We start from the raw sequence: 17028 nt of genomic DNA on the forward strand, positions 1-17028 counted from the left end.
GTTTGTTGTGGTGTGGTCTTGGCAAAAGTAAGCAACTCAGGTGTGTGAGCAACTGCCAATCCCCGACACACCGATGTGGCTAGAGAGGTGGCACAGACGCAACTAAATATAATTTAAACATGTTTTACACAACGCATGCTAGAGCAAACTGCATGCAAATTAACAGAAAGGTGCACCTATATTAGGTATACATTTTTTTTTAAAAAAGAATGTAAGAAATACATAAGGTGACAGAGAAATAGCGTTACTAGGGTTTATCTAAAGAAATTCTAACTAACTAGCGTGTCCAAAAGAGGAGATTCTGCTCAACTTTTCGTTCTGCAAACCCGAATATAATAAGCAGAGCAAGCTCTGCTAATTAACATAGACAGTTGCAGAGCGCGAATACTAGAATCTTAGAGGTAGCCTAATATCGCGTGTGAATTATTAAATAATTCTAAATAATTATTCTATATAATGCCACTATTTATGCATTCATAGTTCAGTTATGCATAAGGCCCCTGGCCGAAACTCTATCTCCTGACCTGACATTGACTAGAGTATCTATTGACTGAATTTTAAAAGCCTATCACTGAGGCTATATATAATCCAGTGTATTTTGAAAGGTAGGCCCAAAAGCTACCACTGCAGAATTCACTTCAAACATATACTTGCGTCATTTCCCAGCAAGGACTTCGTCAAGCTTCCCCCAGAACTGCATGATCACTTACAACAGAAGGTAACAATATTTGATTTGCAGGACAACTTAGAATCCTCCTTGGAACTCCTTAATTCCAGCAAGAAGGCGGATAAATTAGACCTACTCTAGTTATGATTCGTGGTAGGTGATAATGTGTTGTTCGAAGTCTGTCCAATCAAACAGGGGTGAGCGAACACCAATTCGACATGTTCCAACTCTGAACATTCACCCCGCCTTTCAACTTGGTCTCCGGCTTGGCAATTCGCAACCGTTGTGCACACTCCGAGTATCCGAAATACGAAGGGCGTGCAGGCCAATAAGAATCCCATTGGATTACGATCTGATTCCAAGACTTTTCGGTAAAGCAGAGATGGTCACTCCGCCACTTTGCCAACTCAACACGATCTTGCTGCATCCATGGATGCTTCTTGATTTCGGGTAGGTGACCCGGACGCTTGGTACATATACTAGTGGGGCATCGCATGATACTCTCCATCAATGGTGGTATATTCAACGTCTTCCCTGAACGTCTCCATCCTAAAAGTTTATTGTACGACCATCTTCTCCGTTCTTCTTCCTCATTCTTTGTCGTAAAAACCCAATATCTCGAAAATGGCGTTGAATAATACATTTTCGAATGGTATGTTGTCTGAACAGCACCTCGTCATGCCTTATACAATGGCTGGGGCTGATGTGAACACCTCTAGCAACATGCCTCACGCCAGCGACTATGTATCCAAATATGACCGAAATCGAGGAATGCCAGAGCCGCGCAGAATCAATATACTGCTACCCACCGAATGGGACTCGAATCTGTGTTCCGACAGAAGATGTCCCGTGTAGGCTCCTTCTTCCTCCTAGTCGCCCGTTTCTGCTTCTCGCGGCCTCACAAATCTTCTTCAATAGCTTCTAACTCTCAACTTCAGTCTACTGGCCCCCAAAATACTACCACTCCGACGCCAAAATTTGCCTTGAATATGATCTCAACTCCTACTTCGCCTATTTCAGATACAACTGGGGTAATAAAACCCAGGAATTCACTCCTGCCATGTACGAAGCTGTGGCGTCACCCATTCCCGGCCAGTTAAACGAGAAAATGATGAGGATGTACCTCTTGGAGCGCCGTTTCAATACGAGTCTCGATCCTTATAATCTAGAGACATATGATGGCCCCAAACTGATTCTTGTCAAGACAGCGGAGTTCCCCAGTAGGACGCGTTCATATGGGATAACCGCTACGGTAACAACTCAAAGCTCGAATCACAACAGTCATAGCAGCTCTGGGATCTCAAGCCAAAAGGCCGCTGGAATTGCTCTCGCTACGATATTTGGTATCATTGCAGTTTTAGTATTGCTCTGCTGCAGGTGTTGCTTGGGGAGGCGGAATAAGAATGCAGGTGGAGTGAATGGACGAGCCGAAGACTTTGCGAGGAGGGTACCAGACTTGCAGACTCAATCGGAGAACATACCTAGTCGTACACAGGGAACGAATTTCGGTGAGGAGATGACAACCTTGGACATGAACAACGAGCCCCAACGGCCTACTCGAATAAGGGATGCCGACCTCGAGAGTTTGCCGCCCTATAACATAGACAAGCCACCGAAATACTCGCCCTGATTCGAGCTTGTCAGCAGAGTTATTTGGATATCAACCTAGGTGACGAAATGCTCAAACGAACCCTCGCTCGATTTTCTTACCAAGAAATATGGACACCTGGCGAGCTTGTATCATGTCAATATTGAGGCGCTTCTGGGCTGGTGAATCACCGCAGCCATAAGAGGTTGCAGCCTTCACACCCAACCTCAAAGCATTGTTACACTTGCTTGCAGATGTAGAAACGACGACACACCAGCATTTCCACCAATTCAATTCAACAGGGAAATTGCCCATGACAGAACTTTAACCACACCATAAGAGAACCAATAAGATCGTCCTTGGCGCCTGGAGCACTTGCTCGGTAGTCACTTTTGCGTCCAGATCTCCTCGCACTGCTAGTGTGCGCCAACCTGAGATATCGACCCTCGAATGTACGACACGAGGATCTCCGTTAGAGGTCATAGACCAGTGCACATGGGCTGACGAAAGTCGAGGTGAATCCGCCTTGTATGGATTTCAAAGGGAATACGCCCATTTCTTAAGTTGGGTGACGTACGGGGTTTTCTCCTTTACCCTTGAGTTCGGTTCGTATATTGCCTCCCTAATTCCAGTCCAAATATGACTAACTAAAGTAGATATTCCTCTGGGCAAGGTCTTCCTCGCACACATCTTCTCATTGGCCATTGGAACAAAGGTATTAGCACGGCTACTTCATGGCTACACAACTGTACCAAGAATCACTATCGCTGCAGGATCAGCGATTGCTCGTACTTTCCTTCCCGAATGCTCGAGTTCTATAGTTGCATCCGGGAATATGAGATGATTTGATACATCTCCGACTCCACGAAGTGAATAGGCCCCAAGCAAACAACTTAATTGCCTCGCTATATCACACGCTTGGAGTGACCCCAAAATTCATTCTTAGGCGACAGCGATATGGTTGTGATAGTAAAACTCCTCTGTACTCTGTAACGGCTCCGCGACATAACCAGAAACCGGCACTTCCGGGCCGATACGTGTGCTCTACTAAGGTTGACCCCAAGCAAATTCTGCGCCACTAAAGAAATGCGGGCAGCCTAGGGCTAGGGGTTACCAGTGGGCAGATTATGTGCAGTCTGTGGCGTAGTAGCTGGAACGAGGAACCCATTAGATGAGCAGCCTCTTTGGGATGAAGAGCTCATTTGAAATGAGAAGCTAGTTTGAGCTGACTGCAAAGTTTCTAATATATATCTACGAAGACACCTGATGAATGGCTATCAACTCTTAGTACTAAACAGAGCGGGTGGAGGGGGAATCGCTGGCCTACTAACCTCTTTCTAGGGTCGTCAAAGGGGCTGAGGATTTGCCGAGGGGCACTTGCTGTGTCTTATTAGCAGGTTCGATTAGACATGTGCATATCCTATTTCATCCACATTAAACATTGCAGAATCCTGAGGTTAGGACCTCTGTTATGTGAGGTATTTGGTAGTGCAGATGTAGTGCGCTAGATCGGAAAAGTCCAAGCACCGTGTTTTTGAACTGGAAATGCATTGATACTTCACTTGCTACCTTCGTGTAATAGTAACGAAAACACTAACCCTTTTTATCCTTCATCTCAGTGTGGCAACCTATCTTCGCTTCGAAGCAACGCGAATTTCTGTCTCCGGTGCACCATTTAAAGCACAGACTGATAATGGTGCATTCGAGTTTTGCTACCTAAGGAATCTCGACAAGGAATACTAAGGTAACTAGCTGTGGCGCTAGCCGAGTCGTAGGTGAGCTTAATGTAAGCAGGAGGCGAGCTCTGGGTGAGTAAGGGAGCAAGTAAGGGTGAGTATGGGGTAGGCTCCAGGTGTACAAAGGGGAGAGCTCTAGGAGGTGAATTAGCGGGTAAATACAGGGGCCATCTTCTAAGCTTAAAAGGCTCTCCTTCCACAGCCTATACAGATTTTGCGGTCAATTACTGTTTAAATCCCGTTCGGTCCCCTAAATTGAAATTGGCTCTCGGCGCCATTTGTGCTGCGGATTTCATAGAGCCCAGCTTATCTTAACCAGACTCTTTTCATTTAATCTGGGAATAGAATGAATACTACCAATGCGTACTAAATAAAAAGTATCACTAAGCTACATGCTCCTGTTCAACGAAGCCTGAGAATCGAAGAAGACATAGGACGTAAAAGAGCTGCTAAGGACGCGAATGCCTATGTTCATAAAAGCCTCGTTGTCCAAGCTTAACGAGACAGGCCTGATTTAGTAATGGATTTACATTTGGTAGAGAAGAAATATAACTTCTATCTCCAAATTTTGGTGACAGGGTGTCTCAGATCACGTGTACCTCACCTTCCCGTCCAGAAGGTCGATCTGCCCCTATGCTAGCCTCGGCTACAACTAACTTTAGGCACTTCTGCCATTCGAAACACTAGTACTGGTACAGATGCTGTAGCTCCGCTGCGAATCTCTTGTAGTGTGTCATAGGGTCTCCATGAATATTAGGAGAAGCTACAGTAGTCAAGGCTTTTAGTGGTACTGTGTGGCATTCAATTCGCGGAGGAGGTGGTGCCATTCTATTCGAGGGCTTGGAACGTTGTCGGGCCGGTGATGGGCTGGCATACTCGGTAACTGTGTTCTGGTTAGTGTTTGGGTTTAGCCACCGCGCTATGCCGTCGTGTTGCCACTGGATGACTGCAGCTGACTAGCTCGTAGGGTTTCGCGCTCTCTTCCTGTCGTGGCTGAGACAGCAGCTCTACAGGTACCAGTCAACGGCTACTAGCAGATGTGGTTTTGGTGGTTTTGGTAGCAGGATGGGGGGAAGGTCCATGCAGGGGGTCGAGTCGTCTTATCGTTCGACGCAGACGCGAGACGTGCCGAGCCGTAGGAGACCGAACCGTGGTGGCCCTCCCTTTGTTCTTCCGTAGCTAGCCTTTCGGTTCGTCCTCGAAAAGGCACCTTATCAGGCTGCGGGCTGGACTGAACACGAGTGTGGATGCATATGCTTGAAGAGGACTCTCCTCTTTTGCTCGACTGTGCAGGGATATGGGTAGGGATACTGGCAAAGTATTGTCGTGCATAGTGTGGTCGCACAGTAGTGCTCGCGAGGGATCACATTCAAGAGTACTTAGGGATCAATCCCTCACAAGTGGCGAAGGAAATTCGAATATATGAAAAGTAGATAAAGGCTATTGTACGCCAGGAGCTTAGATCGCTCGCGTAACTAAAAAGCAAACTTCGATAGGACGTATAGTTGTCTGAAAAGAGTAATAAGCGTAGTTACAAAGCTGCGGCACCTCTTCTAAATGTTGTTGAGGAGCCCTTGACGCTGATGCGGATGCTATATCTGCTGAAGTTTGGGTGCTAGCATGCAGGCCGTCCGCCGACACCTGCAATGTACAGCTCCTACCATGTTATTGCATGTAATTTGTCGTCCTCAACGGGGTCACCGAATGTCTCTTCGTGTTCCTCCCACAAAAAATAATAATGGTGCTTTTACAATTATTTGGAACTCCACAGCCTCAAAAGTTGTGGGGACGTGCGCTAAGTGGGGACGTGCGCTAAGTGGGGACGTGCGGCGTCTGATTAAAACATGATAAATTTAAACGCAGCAATTAATGATCTGGGTTGTAGAAAGCGCTGCGCATGTGAAACGGTATCCTATGCGGCGTAACCCACAGAGCTTGGAACCGCAATCAATTCCGATGCACCAAGTTTCATGCTTTTTTCACAGCCTCGCATTAGGTTCATGGAAGTGGGGCACGCAGGGGCTCCAGCACAGCCCCCGGAAACCCCCAATCAACTACCACAAATGCTGCTATTCTGCGGCTGGGTCGACCAAGCTGGCGCTTAACGCCACTCTATGAGTTGTGTAAATTGAGTACACGCTGAACACCCGGCGTTGGCCTAGGTATATGTTAGGTCAGAGAGCCACTGAAGGTCTTTTGGGATAGAGATTCGTCTGCTCTTTGTGTGTGATTGCATCAAGCCTCGACGAGTTTGTTGCAACATATTGTCCCTTTCTATCGCGAGTAGCTAAGGGGGTTAGTTTCACAATGGGCATTAGTTTAAATTCCCGCCACGACTCCTTCAGCCAGTTTCCTCCAGAGCAGCGAAAGAAGAAATTATGGGATCCAAGTACTACTCTGGACATCATCAATCCCAGTAAAGGGTGTCTTACCTGCGTCGGGTATGCCCCGAGCTGTGGCCGACGATGCCGCAATCCAATTAACCAGGCGAACCGAGCATCCGCTTATCGGCTTCTAGAAGACCTATCTTACATCGATGCGTCCACTACAGACATCAACGCAAAGCTTCATCAGCTAGCAGGACTCACACTGTGTTTGAGGTTCCATCAGGGTCAAAAAAACGACATAGTTAAGAAATGGTGCAGGAAGATAGACCAACAGCAAACGGCGTCTCGGATCAGCATCGACGCCAAGGTAGACCCAAATCGAATTGAGGAACAATTGAAAGATATAGAGGGATTGCTCGCACATATCCTTTACAAGACCAAAGGAGCGGACGAATTCATCTTCTCTTCGCCCACAAGCCAGCACTACCGAAAGCGATACGATCCGCAGTCTGCTCAAGAAGAACGAGCACAGAAACAACGGGAAGAGGAAACGCGTAAGTCGAGAGAACGAGAACGAGAAAACCAACAGCAGGAACGAGTGAAAAAGGAGCGAGAGGAAAAGGAAAAAAAGAAGCGTGAGGAGGAAAAAATGCAAAAGGAAGAGCAACAAGCTAAAGATAGAGAGGCACGCGAACGGCAAGAGAGAAACGAGCGCATTCGCCAGAGAGCTGAGCAGGCGAGGAAAGAGAGCGAACGAAAAGCAAGGGAGCTGGCTGCAAAGGAGAGGGAAGAATGGGACAAAGTATGGCTACACTATGTACTGCAATGGGATGATATTAAGAGTACGTCCTTGTCTATATCAAGCTTTCGGCAAGTTGGATATGTGTGCTAACCGAGATCCAGAAAAAGATATGAAGGGCACTTCAGTATGTACACAACATCATCTTGCACTATAGGATTACTAACAAACTAATTCAGGAGAATTTGCGAAAAATCATACCTTGGCCGGTCAAATCTGGTGACTGGAGAGGTGTATCTGGGCCTGCTGTCGAAGATTTTTTCCGGAAGGCGCCTCCCCAAACAACTAGCGCCGAGAAGATGCTTGCGATTATGAAGATGGAATGCTTGAAATGGCATACAGACAGGGTTCCCAGAATGTTTGGAGTAATAGAGGACAAAAATCTGGCGGACCTTTTTAACACAGTGGCTCAGGTTGCGATCAAGATAAGAGCAGAGACAGGACGCCAGCGGGAGCGATGATATTTCATGCATGCGTTGGAAGTGAAGCCTTAGAATGTTGCCATCAGAACGTCAACAACAATCCTAATGAGCGACGGGTGAGTGAATAGGCGGGTGACAGCGGATGACCATATGCTAAGTGTAAGCAGAGCATCATAAGCAGCATATGGAACTAGCTAACCTATCGATCTCGGGGATTGGAACTGGGGAATGTATTAGCATTGTGTGTAAGTCCTAGTCATTCAGGGACGTCGGGCGGAAACCGCAACCGGCGATCTTAATGGACCGAACCTTCTGGAGCTGGATGAGGTAGATTTAGAATTGTAGCAGAGTGGATTGTCACTCGTTTTGGTGGTGGGTGGGTCGGATTGCGGTTGGTGGATATCCTGGAGCTCCATTCATCTTACTGTAAACGGCTTAGTGGTGCCCATGTTTGGTTTAGCTAGCTAGTCGGTTGATTGACTGATAGAGCACTGTGTAACTAGTGGTGCCCTGAGCAGCCAGTCTGGTATCCGCTACCGGAGGTTTAACGAGGACGGAAAGTTGAGACTCTCGCATGAGCTGAGAAGGGGTCATAGGGTAGGCGAGCCGACAAGGTATTGAGATCCAAACAAGGTGAATTGAACCAATGTATTGTAAGGTCTAAGGAGCGAGAGAGAGCTCTGGGCTGACTATATACTGTACGAGAAAGGAGTTAGTCCTAATGAGTGAATAGTGCAGTACATGGGTATAGTGTCGCGTGAGACACGTGCGACAGAAACTGCAAGATGGAGTTTGTCGCATTCCTGATCGGAAATCTTCCTTCCCTGAGCCACAACGGCTCCTACTGCCTTTACCATGGCACCTACTGCCATTTCCATAGCTCTTACTGCCTCTGGAGTCATAGATGTAAATAAATACTTTGCAGTAGAACACTGAGACTAGAACACAATTTTACGTCACTTCATCCGTTTCTTACATAGCTGCATGATCACGCAACCTCTATTTGCAACAGAGTTCGCTGGCAGGAATACATCAGGGTGGCAGCTAGGCATGACATAGAGCAGCTAGTTGTCATGGATTTAACCTTCATGACAACGGAATCACTACTAGCGTTGCCTGAACCCGGATCGGGTTCGGGCACGAGCCTCCCCATTGAAGTTCTTAGCTTGTTCTTCTTTCTTCAATATCTCCCTAATATGCACCCATCCTGAACGATTTCGAATCAAGTATTGCAAAAACTTGAGGGAAACTGTTTGGTCAAGCCCTCCACGTTTTCATAATCGCTATCTCACGTGTTTCAGAGTGAGCTGATCACACCCAAACTCATCAAGAATCTGAAAACTCGTATCTCAATAATAGCTAAATAATATAACCTAGAAATTTGTTGCCAAGCCTTCCTGTGCTTTTTAAGATACCTACTAAATTTTTAAAGGAACCGTATAAGAAATCTTAAGACACAAGATATTTGATGGTTAACTGGGACATGCCTCGAACTCTCCCTGAAGAGCCCTCAGCCCAGCCCCGGTCACATGAGATCCCGTCACGTGCCTCGGACTAAATAAATATTTTCTCAAACCTCTGAGTCTCCTCAAGGATTCGTCTATTAATACTATCATATGTCCTACTTCTGCGCTTCATACTTCTTGCATACAGTGCTCTCACAAGATATTAGCTTAACATTAAGGGCTGAAGCTAAATATTGTAAGAACAGGTAAGTCAATTGCCTTACAACTCTGGAATCACTCTTAGAGCATATAGAAAGAAATAATACTAAATTTCTAGGAACTTTTGTTTAGCTGTTCTTAAGATATCAAAGTGCGATTTTTCAGATTTTGGTGAGAGTTGGGCTGATAGCTCGCTTGAAACACATTCTCTTGAACTCAAGGTAAATGTTTGTATTTACGGAGCTCTCTAAGCTCCACTACCTGCTCGCATTCACCAATCACTGTATCCTACCCTAGTTACATGCTGCCTCCCTTAGCACCAGGGTTTGAGAGTCCATCGAACGATTCGAACCCGAAAGAGAAGCTTCAAAGTTTTAAGGCAAGAATATCCCAAACATGGTCAGTGTTCTTTTCAGAAACTATTGTCCTAGTAGAGGAAGTAATTTCTAGCAATCCAAGCTCTTAGGAAAGACGGTTTATCGAACGTACACAAGCCGTCGATATTGTAGGAACGGCGTTCCGCAACGGGATGGTTGGGAAGCAAATGTTGGTTTCATGCGAGTCTTCCATTTTCCGGCTTGATATTGTCACCATCGCTACGTGCTGTCGCTTACCCTCCTTCAGGAGTGGCGCCTCTCTTGTCTCCCTGAGGAATAGTACCACGTTTAACTCCTTGCGGAGTAATTTCGCACCTTGTCTCCTTGCAGACTGATGCTGCGCTTGTCTCCCTGAGGAGTGAGGTCACGCTCGTCTGCTACGGGGGAGACGATCCGCTTGATGCCAAGATGAGAGTTAATCTGCATACCTGTCGGGACAAGTCTCTCCGGTGGAACGAGTGAGGTGGGAACTTACGAAGGGGTTTCGAGCAACAACTGTAAAGCCCGGGACTCTATCGATGAGTGCAGGAGCAGCTGCAGTAGAGATGACCATATAGGCTACAACAAGGGTGATATGTCCAAGGATATCAGCGATTGATTATGAAAGATGAGCGGGAACTCCAGGCGAATGCGATGGTGAATGTTCAAAATGCAGAAAGTACGTTAGCCATTGCAATTCAAAACACCTTGCCATGACCGTACTCTCACTAACACTTCCCGTTCAGGACTAGTGTCGAGAATCACCTCGTAGGCAACGGTAGGCCACAGAACATGGAGCTCAGATATGGCCCTAGAATCGCGAGTCCTGTCCTACTCCTTGGAATGTACGACTGATATTTGGGAGCTTAACTAAATGGCATCTTTCGATATAAGATGTTTTCAACGCTTACAAACATCAGTCAAGTAAGGAGACAAGATGAGCACAGTTAGGAAGCCTTAGTTCTAGGCTCACCCTGACTTTGTGAAACATGATTCAGGAATGGCGACAGAATGAAATAAGAGGTCGTTACGAGAGCTGAGATGATGAAGGGCGCCAACACTCTTCTTCCCTTGGTGGGTTTGCGCGTATGATGGATATATCCGTGGGCTCTTACAGAGGTTGTGTTTGCAGTTACAGAGCTCTCAAGGCTCTAGTCACCTGACACTACTTTCACCTGCTACTGCCTAAGCAAGTGGTAGCCTTAGGTCACATGACAGGTTCACCTATTACTATATAAACCCGTAGTTGCCCTCCTTTAGCAATCAACCTAGTTCCTCATGCCTCTGGTGCTCCCCCTAGCTTCACAGGTTGGGTGCTGAATGTAGTGGAGCGGCTACGCAGTGAACGTCAGTATGGGTTGAGAACTTCCAAACCAGATTAGATGTAGAGCCGGTTTCGGACCCCCAAAATCTTCCTTGGCCACATGTACAGGCTAAGAATGTATAATTCATCCTTGCAGGTCTCTAACGAGCATGATCGTCATATCCATAGTGCCGCTGTGTCGGAGCGTTTATGAATTCGAGACAGACGTTTTGCGTTTTTAATAATTCTCAAAACGTCACTGCTAGTGAATACTTCAAGCAGTACACGTTAATCCTATACATGGTCCGGCTATGTAATCACACACCTTCCTAATCAACCAGGCTTGTTAGGGGGATATGGAGAGCGTTCAAACCCTAGGGTACGCTAATGCATGAATCCTCGTATAAACCGCTCACTAATTGGCGAAGGAGGGGCATTAGTGAAAGCTATACCGACGCCAACTTCTCGGGAGAGCGCATCTCCTGCTTCTAGCTATAGAGGCCATCCTCCGCAAGAGGAGAGTGTCAGTGACAAAGCACTCCGGTGCCTAGACGCACTCATCCGTACTGTCCTCAGTATACATCTAACTGTTCCTAATGTTCACTAATCATACCTCCTGTCCATTCTAATACTGCAATTAATCTCCACATTGCCTCATCCTCATTCGTTTTACCATGGATACCACGCAAACAAGGCGACTCCTCGAACCCCAGAAGAGATGCCGTGCGAAAAATCCCTTCGCTGCCAGAGGGGTTTCTCCTCGGATATAAAAAAGGCAAGTCGAAGAAGGCACGCTTGCTGTAACCTCCTTAGTTACCGCCGAAGATGATTTCTAGCTAAGAGCGGTCTTGTTTGATGGTAGAAGAAAGAGGTCGCGGGGTTACTCGTTTTCTTTTGAAGCCTAGTCGACGTTCTCTACACGCTAAAGGAGGCTAACGGAAATGTATAGTGAGTGAAGTTGCTTGCCTATCAGGTAGGCATTGTTCAGGGCGATCTTGAAGATTGGTGCCAGAAGTAGCACAGGAGCTAACATACATGCTAATTCGGGTGTCACTATAACCACACACTCTAGCATCGGCTGACTTGGAGGGGTTTCCTAGGAGATGTACGCTCGGCGTCAGACACGCCCCAGAATTCAGGACGGAGATCAATCAGGCATCTACGGCAGGTGAGTTCCCAAATGCAACCTCAACAACCATCCTTTGGTAACTCGCGCTCGGGCTTTTTAGGAGCAATTTCTCTCCCCAAGAACAACATGCTTTAGAAAATATGAGCTAGGTAAGATCTGCAATTTAGGTAGTCGGTGTGATTAACCTAGTTCGAATAGTAATGAGGTGATATAATATATCTCGATAGGTGCCCTCATTAAGTACTGAAACATCCTAGTGCCGAGTCATGGTAGCGTGTCTGAATCTATTTCAGTGCCATGGTGGCGTATGGTGTATGAATACTCTAGACTTTCCTGGTCCTTCGAAAAGGACAAGCTTCCGGCAATCGGAGGATAGCGGCCCGGTTTCAAGAGCTTCTCAAAAGCGAATACCGTTCAAGATTCTTGAAAGACCCCCTCCAAGCCAACATAAACTGGTATGAGAAGGGAGGACGCAGATCTTGCTCCGGATGAGTGCTAACGTGTTGATGGGCTTCGGTTGATATGGAGTCTGTTTCTAAATTTTTACTCTCATATTCAACAGTAAGTGGCAAGGCGTAGTACTTCCCACCATCCTATATGATGAGTCTGAAAAGACAAGTTACGCAACTAATATTCAGCCTTTCCAAATATAGACCAGGGCGTTTCAGTATACAATCACAGTCTCAAATTTTCCCTCTGCAGTGAAGCGAGGATACTTGTCGTGAGTTCACAAACACTTGCACGCAGCGCACAACAGAAGGCAACCAAGATAAAACAGCATCTCATGCACTAAACGGAAGTAAAGGGTGAGAAAGATGTGAGATAGTGATCTCATATAGTTCTGGTTTGGAAGGTTGCGAGCATGTGCCGTCAGGCCTTTGTGACGGGCTTCTGAATATGATTTCCAATATGGGAAATGGATCGCATTACAGCGGCCTCCACTCTCTCATTGACAAGAAAGTTTCAAGGCGGATGCCACCCATCATGCAGGCCAAAAACACCGAAATTGGGACTTTTGCTTAAAGACGAGAATATGGTGGTGTTGAGCAACAAGGTGAAGGCGGCGGATCGTGCGAATATGCTCCTACCAAAGGGCCTGAAGTCGTTTGCAGGCTAACTACACATTGATCCAAAAGATTTGACTGGCAAAAACTGACAGGCTGAGTGTGAAGGAATCCTCGGGATTTTTGGCTTGTTTACACCCAAATCTTTCACTCAGTCAGGTCTTCACCTCCAAACCCACCCCCACTTCTCTACTGCTTCTTCCAAACTACTGACAACTTCTTTCTTCAACGCCTATATAAATCCAAAAGAAATTGGTTACTGTAACAATATTATCAACTAGCGGAATGGACACAGTCCTGTTCTCCAACAACCCTAGTTCGATTCTCGCTCGCAGAAAGCAATCTGTAATTCTTCGGAGATCTAACCTATTTACGGATAGGTGGATTGAGTTGGTTGCACTCTATCTAGCGGCACGTATTGCTCTGGTCAACGATAGAACAATACAACAAAAGAAGAGAACGAAAGAAAAGAATGAGCGGTCTCAAATCATGATACTCCGAAGTACACCAGTGATGTGGTCAGGAGGTAGAGGGATTAAGTTGCCCGGCCTCACATCATGTACTTTGAAGCTCACCAATGATGTGGTCAGGAGGGAGAGGGATTAAGTTGCCCGGCCTCACATCATGTACTTTGAAGTTCGTTCACTAGTGATGTGGTCAGGAGGGAGAGGGATTAAGTTGCCCGGCCTCACATCACGGTGAATGAAGGGGTAGAGATGATTTGGGGAGGCGTGAAATGCGGACTGCGAGCAAATTTTTTTGGTAGGGTAAACAGCATTGGCGGGATAAACGGTGGATTCATCTTGGTGGCATAGAGCGAGGGAACAATTAAGAGTCTGCCAAGAGATGTCTCTTACATACATACATTCATTCAAAGTATTAGGCTGGTTAAGAGTTTAGCAGCCTCCAATTATACGCCGTCTCCCCATCTCAACCGCAAAGCCATAAGCTTACCATGAATTCCATTCGCAAACGCAGTAAGTTCAAATACCAAATGCTCACCTAGCATCCCAATGAAATACTCCAACACCTCCATGGCCCTGGCAAGCAGCATGGCACTCCAATCCGGCCTTGTCAGTACCGGCGTATCCTCCAATCGTCCGCACGTGCTAACAAGGTACCCTCTCTACCCTCTAACGCACCGTTCCAGCTAACCCTCTACCCCAGGCACCCTCCTGTCGCACGTGTCTCACGCGATACTATACCCATGTACTGCGCCATTCACTCATTAGGACTAGCTCCTTTTTCGTACAGTATATAGTCAGCCCAGAGCTCTTTCGAGTTCTTTAGACTTTATAATATACTGGTTCAATTCGCCTTGTTTAGACCTCAATACCTTGTTGACTCGCCTACCCTATGACCCCTACTCAGCTCATGCGAGACCTCCTGCAGTTCCTCGAATCCTTGGCCCCCGAACTCTCCATCATCCTACCTAATCTCAACGGCAGAGTCTTCTCCTGAGCACCTCACCAAGTGCAGGCAGATTTGGTGTACAAGTTCAAAAACCGTCGCCACCTTAAAGCAGGGCCCACCAAGATAACTTTGAGGAGATTTAAGCGTCCTTGCAAAACTTTTAGCTAATTAGAGCCCGAGAAGCCCCCCTAAGCGCTCCCCGCAGGTCTCCTGCTTGCCAGAGCCCTCATACCCCTCAAGAACCCCTATACAAACTTCCTAAAATGGTAATACAATTCGTACTACGTACCGTATCTAGGGCATCATTAAACGTACAGTACGGGTTACGAACTTAGTACGTTTGTACTGAACACGTGACCAACACGTGACTGTTATGGCTCACTTTGCACAGACTGTAGTACGGCCTGTTGGAAGCTCTAGATCTGCTAAAGCAGAAAGAAAGCGCAAGAACACATCTACAACGCATGGAGATCTAGGATAGTGCTGAGTCTGGTGAGCTTTGACGTAAAAGGGGCATACAACAGAGTATGCAAAGACAGGCTAACCCAGAGGCTCTGTGCTAGAGGGATACCACCAGGCCTAGTACAATAGATAGACGCCTTTTGCTCTAATTATACAGCAACTATTACAGTTAACAGCTACACGTCTAAGGAGAAACTGCTGCCCTAGGCAGAGCTCCTATAGAGATCCCCTCTTTCTCTAATTTTATTTCTCTTCTTTAACACTAATCTAGTCTAACACTAGATTAATGCTCTTAGCAGTTTATTTACTTTTATAAATAACTATAATACTTAAGTAATAAAACTTTTAGCTAAAAAAAATTACATAAAACTCTAAAACATTATTAAAAAAGTAATAAAGTAAAAGAAAAAAAAGTAAAGCAGCTTTTAAAAAAAATAAAACTACTTTAATCTACTTTATAAAAAATAAAAGTAAAACAAGTGTAAAACTAGTAAGTGTTAAAAAATAGCTAGTTAAACTAATAATAAAAGCTAAAATTTTAGGTGTTATTATAAATATAGGGCTAAGATATAAGCAGCACATAGTAAGGGCAGCAGCAAGGGGCCTAAGGGCAGCCCTAGCGCTAAGGCAGTTATAGATAGTCTCCTCTACTACAGCCTAGCAGCTTTTTAAGTTAATAGTAGCACTAGTAGTAGACTACACATTAAGTGTATAAATGCATGCTTATAGCATAATTTTAATAAAAGTAATAAATAGAATATAGAAAATAGAAGCTTAAGCTGTTACAGGCTACTTTTAGATAGTTACTGCAGTTATAGTAGAGGCAGAAGTAAGTCTATAGACAGTGCATAAACGCTATATAGTAAAGGCTATTAAGATGTAGATTAATATCTACACACTACTAAAAATAAACTCTATGTTAAAATTTTATATTATAAGCTTTTAACAGTTTTAATTACTGCTATAAAAAATTATAAAATAGCTAAAAAGGCTTAATACTAACTAGATAAAAATAATTAATTTATATAGTATATAGCTATAAAACTATTATATCTTAGTAATAATTAAACTAGACTAAGTAAAGGCTATAACACTAGCTAACTAGTATAATAGTATTAGAATTATAATAAGCGCATCTATCTAGCTTAGTATAGTAAAAATAAAAGGGGTAATAGACAACATATAGAGAAAAGTGCCTACTTAAGCTGCTACTTTATCTTTTACTTTAAAACCTAAAACAAAGGAAAACCTTTATATAGCAAAGCTAGCAGTAATAGTAGCAGCGCTAACCTCCCTCCTAACATGCTAGACAGTAGACTAGGTTATTATTCTTACTAGTAGCTAAGTAGCTATATAAGTAATACACTAACTATAGAATTAGTTTAGCTAAGCTAGCATTAAATAAATTTATAACATAACTTAAGCACTAAAGAAAAAGTAGTGCTTTATACATATAGTATAGTGCCTAGCAGAAAGTAATAATTTAGTAAAAAAAGCTAAAAAAGTAGTAAAAAAAGCTATAGTAAACAGCAGTGTGCTAACTAAACTTTTTTACTAAGCTAAGTTAACAGTAACTAGGACTATAGTAAGAAACTAAAAATAATAAAAAAACTTACTAATAAAAGTAAAAAAATACTTACATAAAATAAATATAGCTTTACTAAAAAAACACACTTAAAAGCTTTATAACACCTTAACTTATTAAAAAGTAAAAATACTAGTATAATTATAAACTAAAATAATATAGCTAAACACATACCTAAACTAAATAAAAGCTGTAGACTTAAATATATATATATATAGTTAAGTAAAAGAAACTATTTAGCACTTTTTTTTAATACTAAAAATAAAACACACTTTAAATATAAATACTTTAGTAAATAAAGACTAAAAAAGAAAACTTTTTTTTCTTTTTAAAAAAAAAGGCACTAGTAGACTTAGCAGAATAGTTACTAGACATTAACATAGTAAAAATAATAGTTAAGTATGTAATAGCAACAGGCTGCTTAGAGCAAGAAAGAAAATAGAAACCTAGAACTATAAAGATAATAGTAAAAAAAAGACACTTAATACTAACTTTATATAATAGTAGGCTTTA

General features: G+C 44.2%; 7 protein-coding genes across 7 annotated transcripts; 4 read left to right on the forward strand and 3 right to left on the reverse strand.

Annotated features, from left to right (window-relative positions):
* Window positions 1–1121: 1121 nt before the first annotated feature.
* Window positions 1122–2297, forward strand: BDR25DRAFT_338957 (uncharacterized protein; the record flags this gene model as incomplete). Its single annotated transcript, XM_033693328.1, has 3 exons — window positions 1122–1319; window positions 1387–1518; window positions 1606–2297. Exons 1-3 carry the CDS (start codon window positions 1292–1294, stop codon window positions 2295–2297), a joined length of 852 nt encoding a protein of 283 aa, XP_033553645.1. The 5' UTR covers window positions 1122–1291.
* Window positions 2298–3689: 1392 nt separating this feature from the next.
* BDR25DRAFT_348730 (uncharacterized protein) lies at window positions 3690–5963 on the reverse strand (the record flags this gene model as incomplete). Its single annotated transcript, XM_033694463.1, has 18 exons — window positions 3690–3820; window positions 3854–3967; window positions 4005–4126; window positions 4220–4274; window positions 4313–4344; window positions 4376–4403; window positions 4449–4543; window positions 4596–4616; window positions 4682–4910; window positions 4949–4971; window positions 5003–5090; window positions 5117–5343; window positions 5390–5466; window positions 5540–5606; window positions 5653–5678; window positions 5719–5803; window positions 5836–5903; window positions 5934–5963. The coding sequence occupies 18 exons, from the start codon at window positions 5961–5963 to the stop codon at window positions 3690–3692; spliced, it is 1518 nt and encodes a 505-aa protein (XP_033553646.1).
* Window positions 5964–6202: 239 nt separating this feature from the next.
* On the forward strand, window positions 6203–7714 carry BDR25DRAFT_41267 (uncharacterized protein). Its single transcript, XM_033698534.1, has 4 exons — window positions 6203–7160; window positions 7222–7244; window positions 7297–7655; window positions 7707–7714. The coding sequence occupies exons 1-3, from the start codon at window positions 6299–6301 to the stop codon at window positions 7576–7578; spliced, it is 1167 nt and encodes a 388-aa protein (XP_033553647.1). The 5' UTR covers window positions 6203–6298; the 3' UTR covers window positions 7579–7655; window positions 7707–7714.
* Window positions 7715–9022: 1308 nt separating this feature from the next.
* Window positions 9023–10123, forward strand: BDR25DRAFT_348733 (uncharacterized protein; the record flags this gene model as incomplete). Its single annotated transcript, XM_033694464.1, has 9 exons — window positions 9023–9078; window positions 9133–9191; window positions 9369–9424; window positions 9456–9486; window positions 9521–9606; window positions 9670–9829; window positions 9861–10010; window positions 10044–10061; window positions 10104–10123. The coding sequence occupies 9 exons, from the start codon at window positions 9023–9025 to the stop codon at window positions 10121–10123; spliced, it is 636 nt and encodes a 211-aa protein (XP_033553648.1).
* Window positions 10124–10178: 55 nt separating this feature from the next.
* BDR25DRAFT_348734 (uncharacterized protein) lies at window positions 10179–11164 on the reverse strand (the record flags this gene model as incomplete). The annotated part of the gene is made up of 9 exons (XM_033694465.1): window positions 10179–10287; window positions 10325–10370; window positions 10409–10465; window positions 10539–10669; window positions 10719–10744; window positions 10800–10827; window positions 10866–10974; window positions 11029–11056; window positions 11123–11164. 9 exons carry the CDS (start codon window positions 11162–11164, stop codon window positions 10179–10181), a joined length of 576 nt encoding a protein of 191 aa, XP_033553649.1.
* Window positions 11165–11253: 89 nt separating this feature from the next.
* Window positions 11254–12644, forward strand: BDR25DRAFT_348735 (uncharacterized protein; the record flags this gene model as incomplete). The annotated part of the gene is made up of 9 exons (XM_033694466.1): window positions 11254–11437; window positions 11557–11662; window positions 11732–11772; window positions 11816–11876; window positions 11963–12067; window positions 12181–12196; window positions 12249–12446; window positions 12520–12552; window positions 12597–12644. 9 exons carry the CDS (start codon window positions 11254–11256, stop codon window positions 12642–12644), a joined length of 792 nt encoding a protein of 263 aa, XP_033553650.1.
* Window positions 12645–12674: 30 nt separating this feature from the next.
* On the reverse strand, window positions 12675–14284 carry BDR25DRAFT_348736 (uncharacterized protein; the record flags this gene model as incomplete). Its single annotated transcript, XM_033694467.1, has 11 exons — window positions 12675–12727; window positions 12757–12932; window positions 12971–13104; window positions 13135–13205; window positions 13270–13379; window positions 13430–13478; window positions 13552–13625; window positions 13677–13891; window positions 13972–14145; window positions 14198–14230; window positions 14261–14284. 11 exons carry the CDS (start codon window positions 14282–14284, stop codon window positions 12675–12677), a joined length of 1113 nt encoding a protein of 370 aa, XP_033553651.1.
* Window positions 14285–17028: the final 2744 nt, after the last annotated feature.

The sequence above is a fragment of the Lindgomyces ingoldianus genome, assembly GCF_010093535.1.
Source record: "Lindgomyces ingoldianus strain ATCC 200398 unplaced genomic scaffold BDR25scaffold_2, whole genome shotgun sequence".
Classification (NCBI taxonomy): Eukaryota; Fungi; Ascomycota; class Dothideomycetes; order Pleosporales; family Lindgomycetaceae; genus Lindgomyces; species Lindgomyces ingoldianus.

What these genes read in the sequence shown, in the direction of transcription:
- BDR25DRAFT_41267 (XM_033698534.1), top strand. Translation starts at nt 6,299, where the DNA reads ATGGGCATTAGTTTAAATTCCCGCCACGACTCCTTCAGCCAGTTTCCT. An exon ending in GCAATGGGATGATATTAAGA is followed by an intron (nt 7,161 to 7,221) that starts GTACGTCCTTGT and finishes ACCGAGATCCAG; the next exon opens with AAAAAGATATGAAGGGCACT. An exon ending in AAGATATGAAGGGCACTTCA is followed by an intron (nt 7,245 to 7,296) that starts GTATGTACACAA and finishes AAACTAATTCAG; the next exon opens with GAGAATTTGCGAAAAATCAT.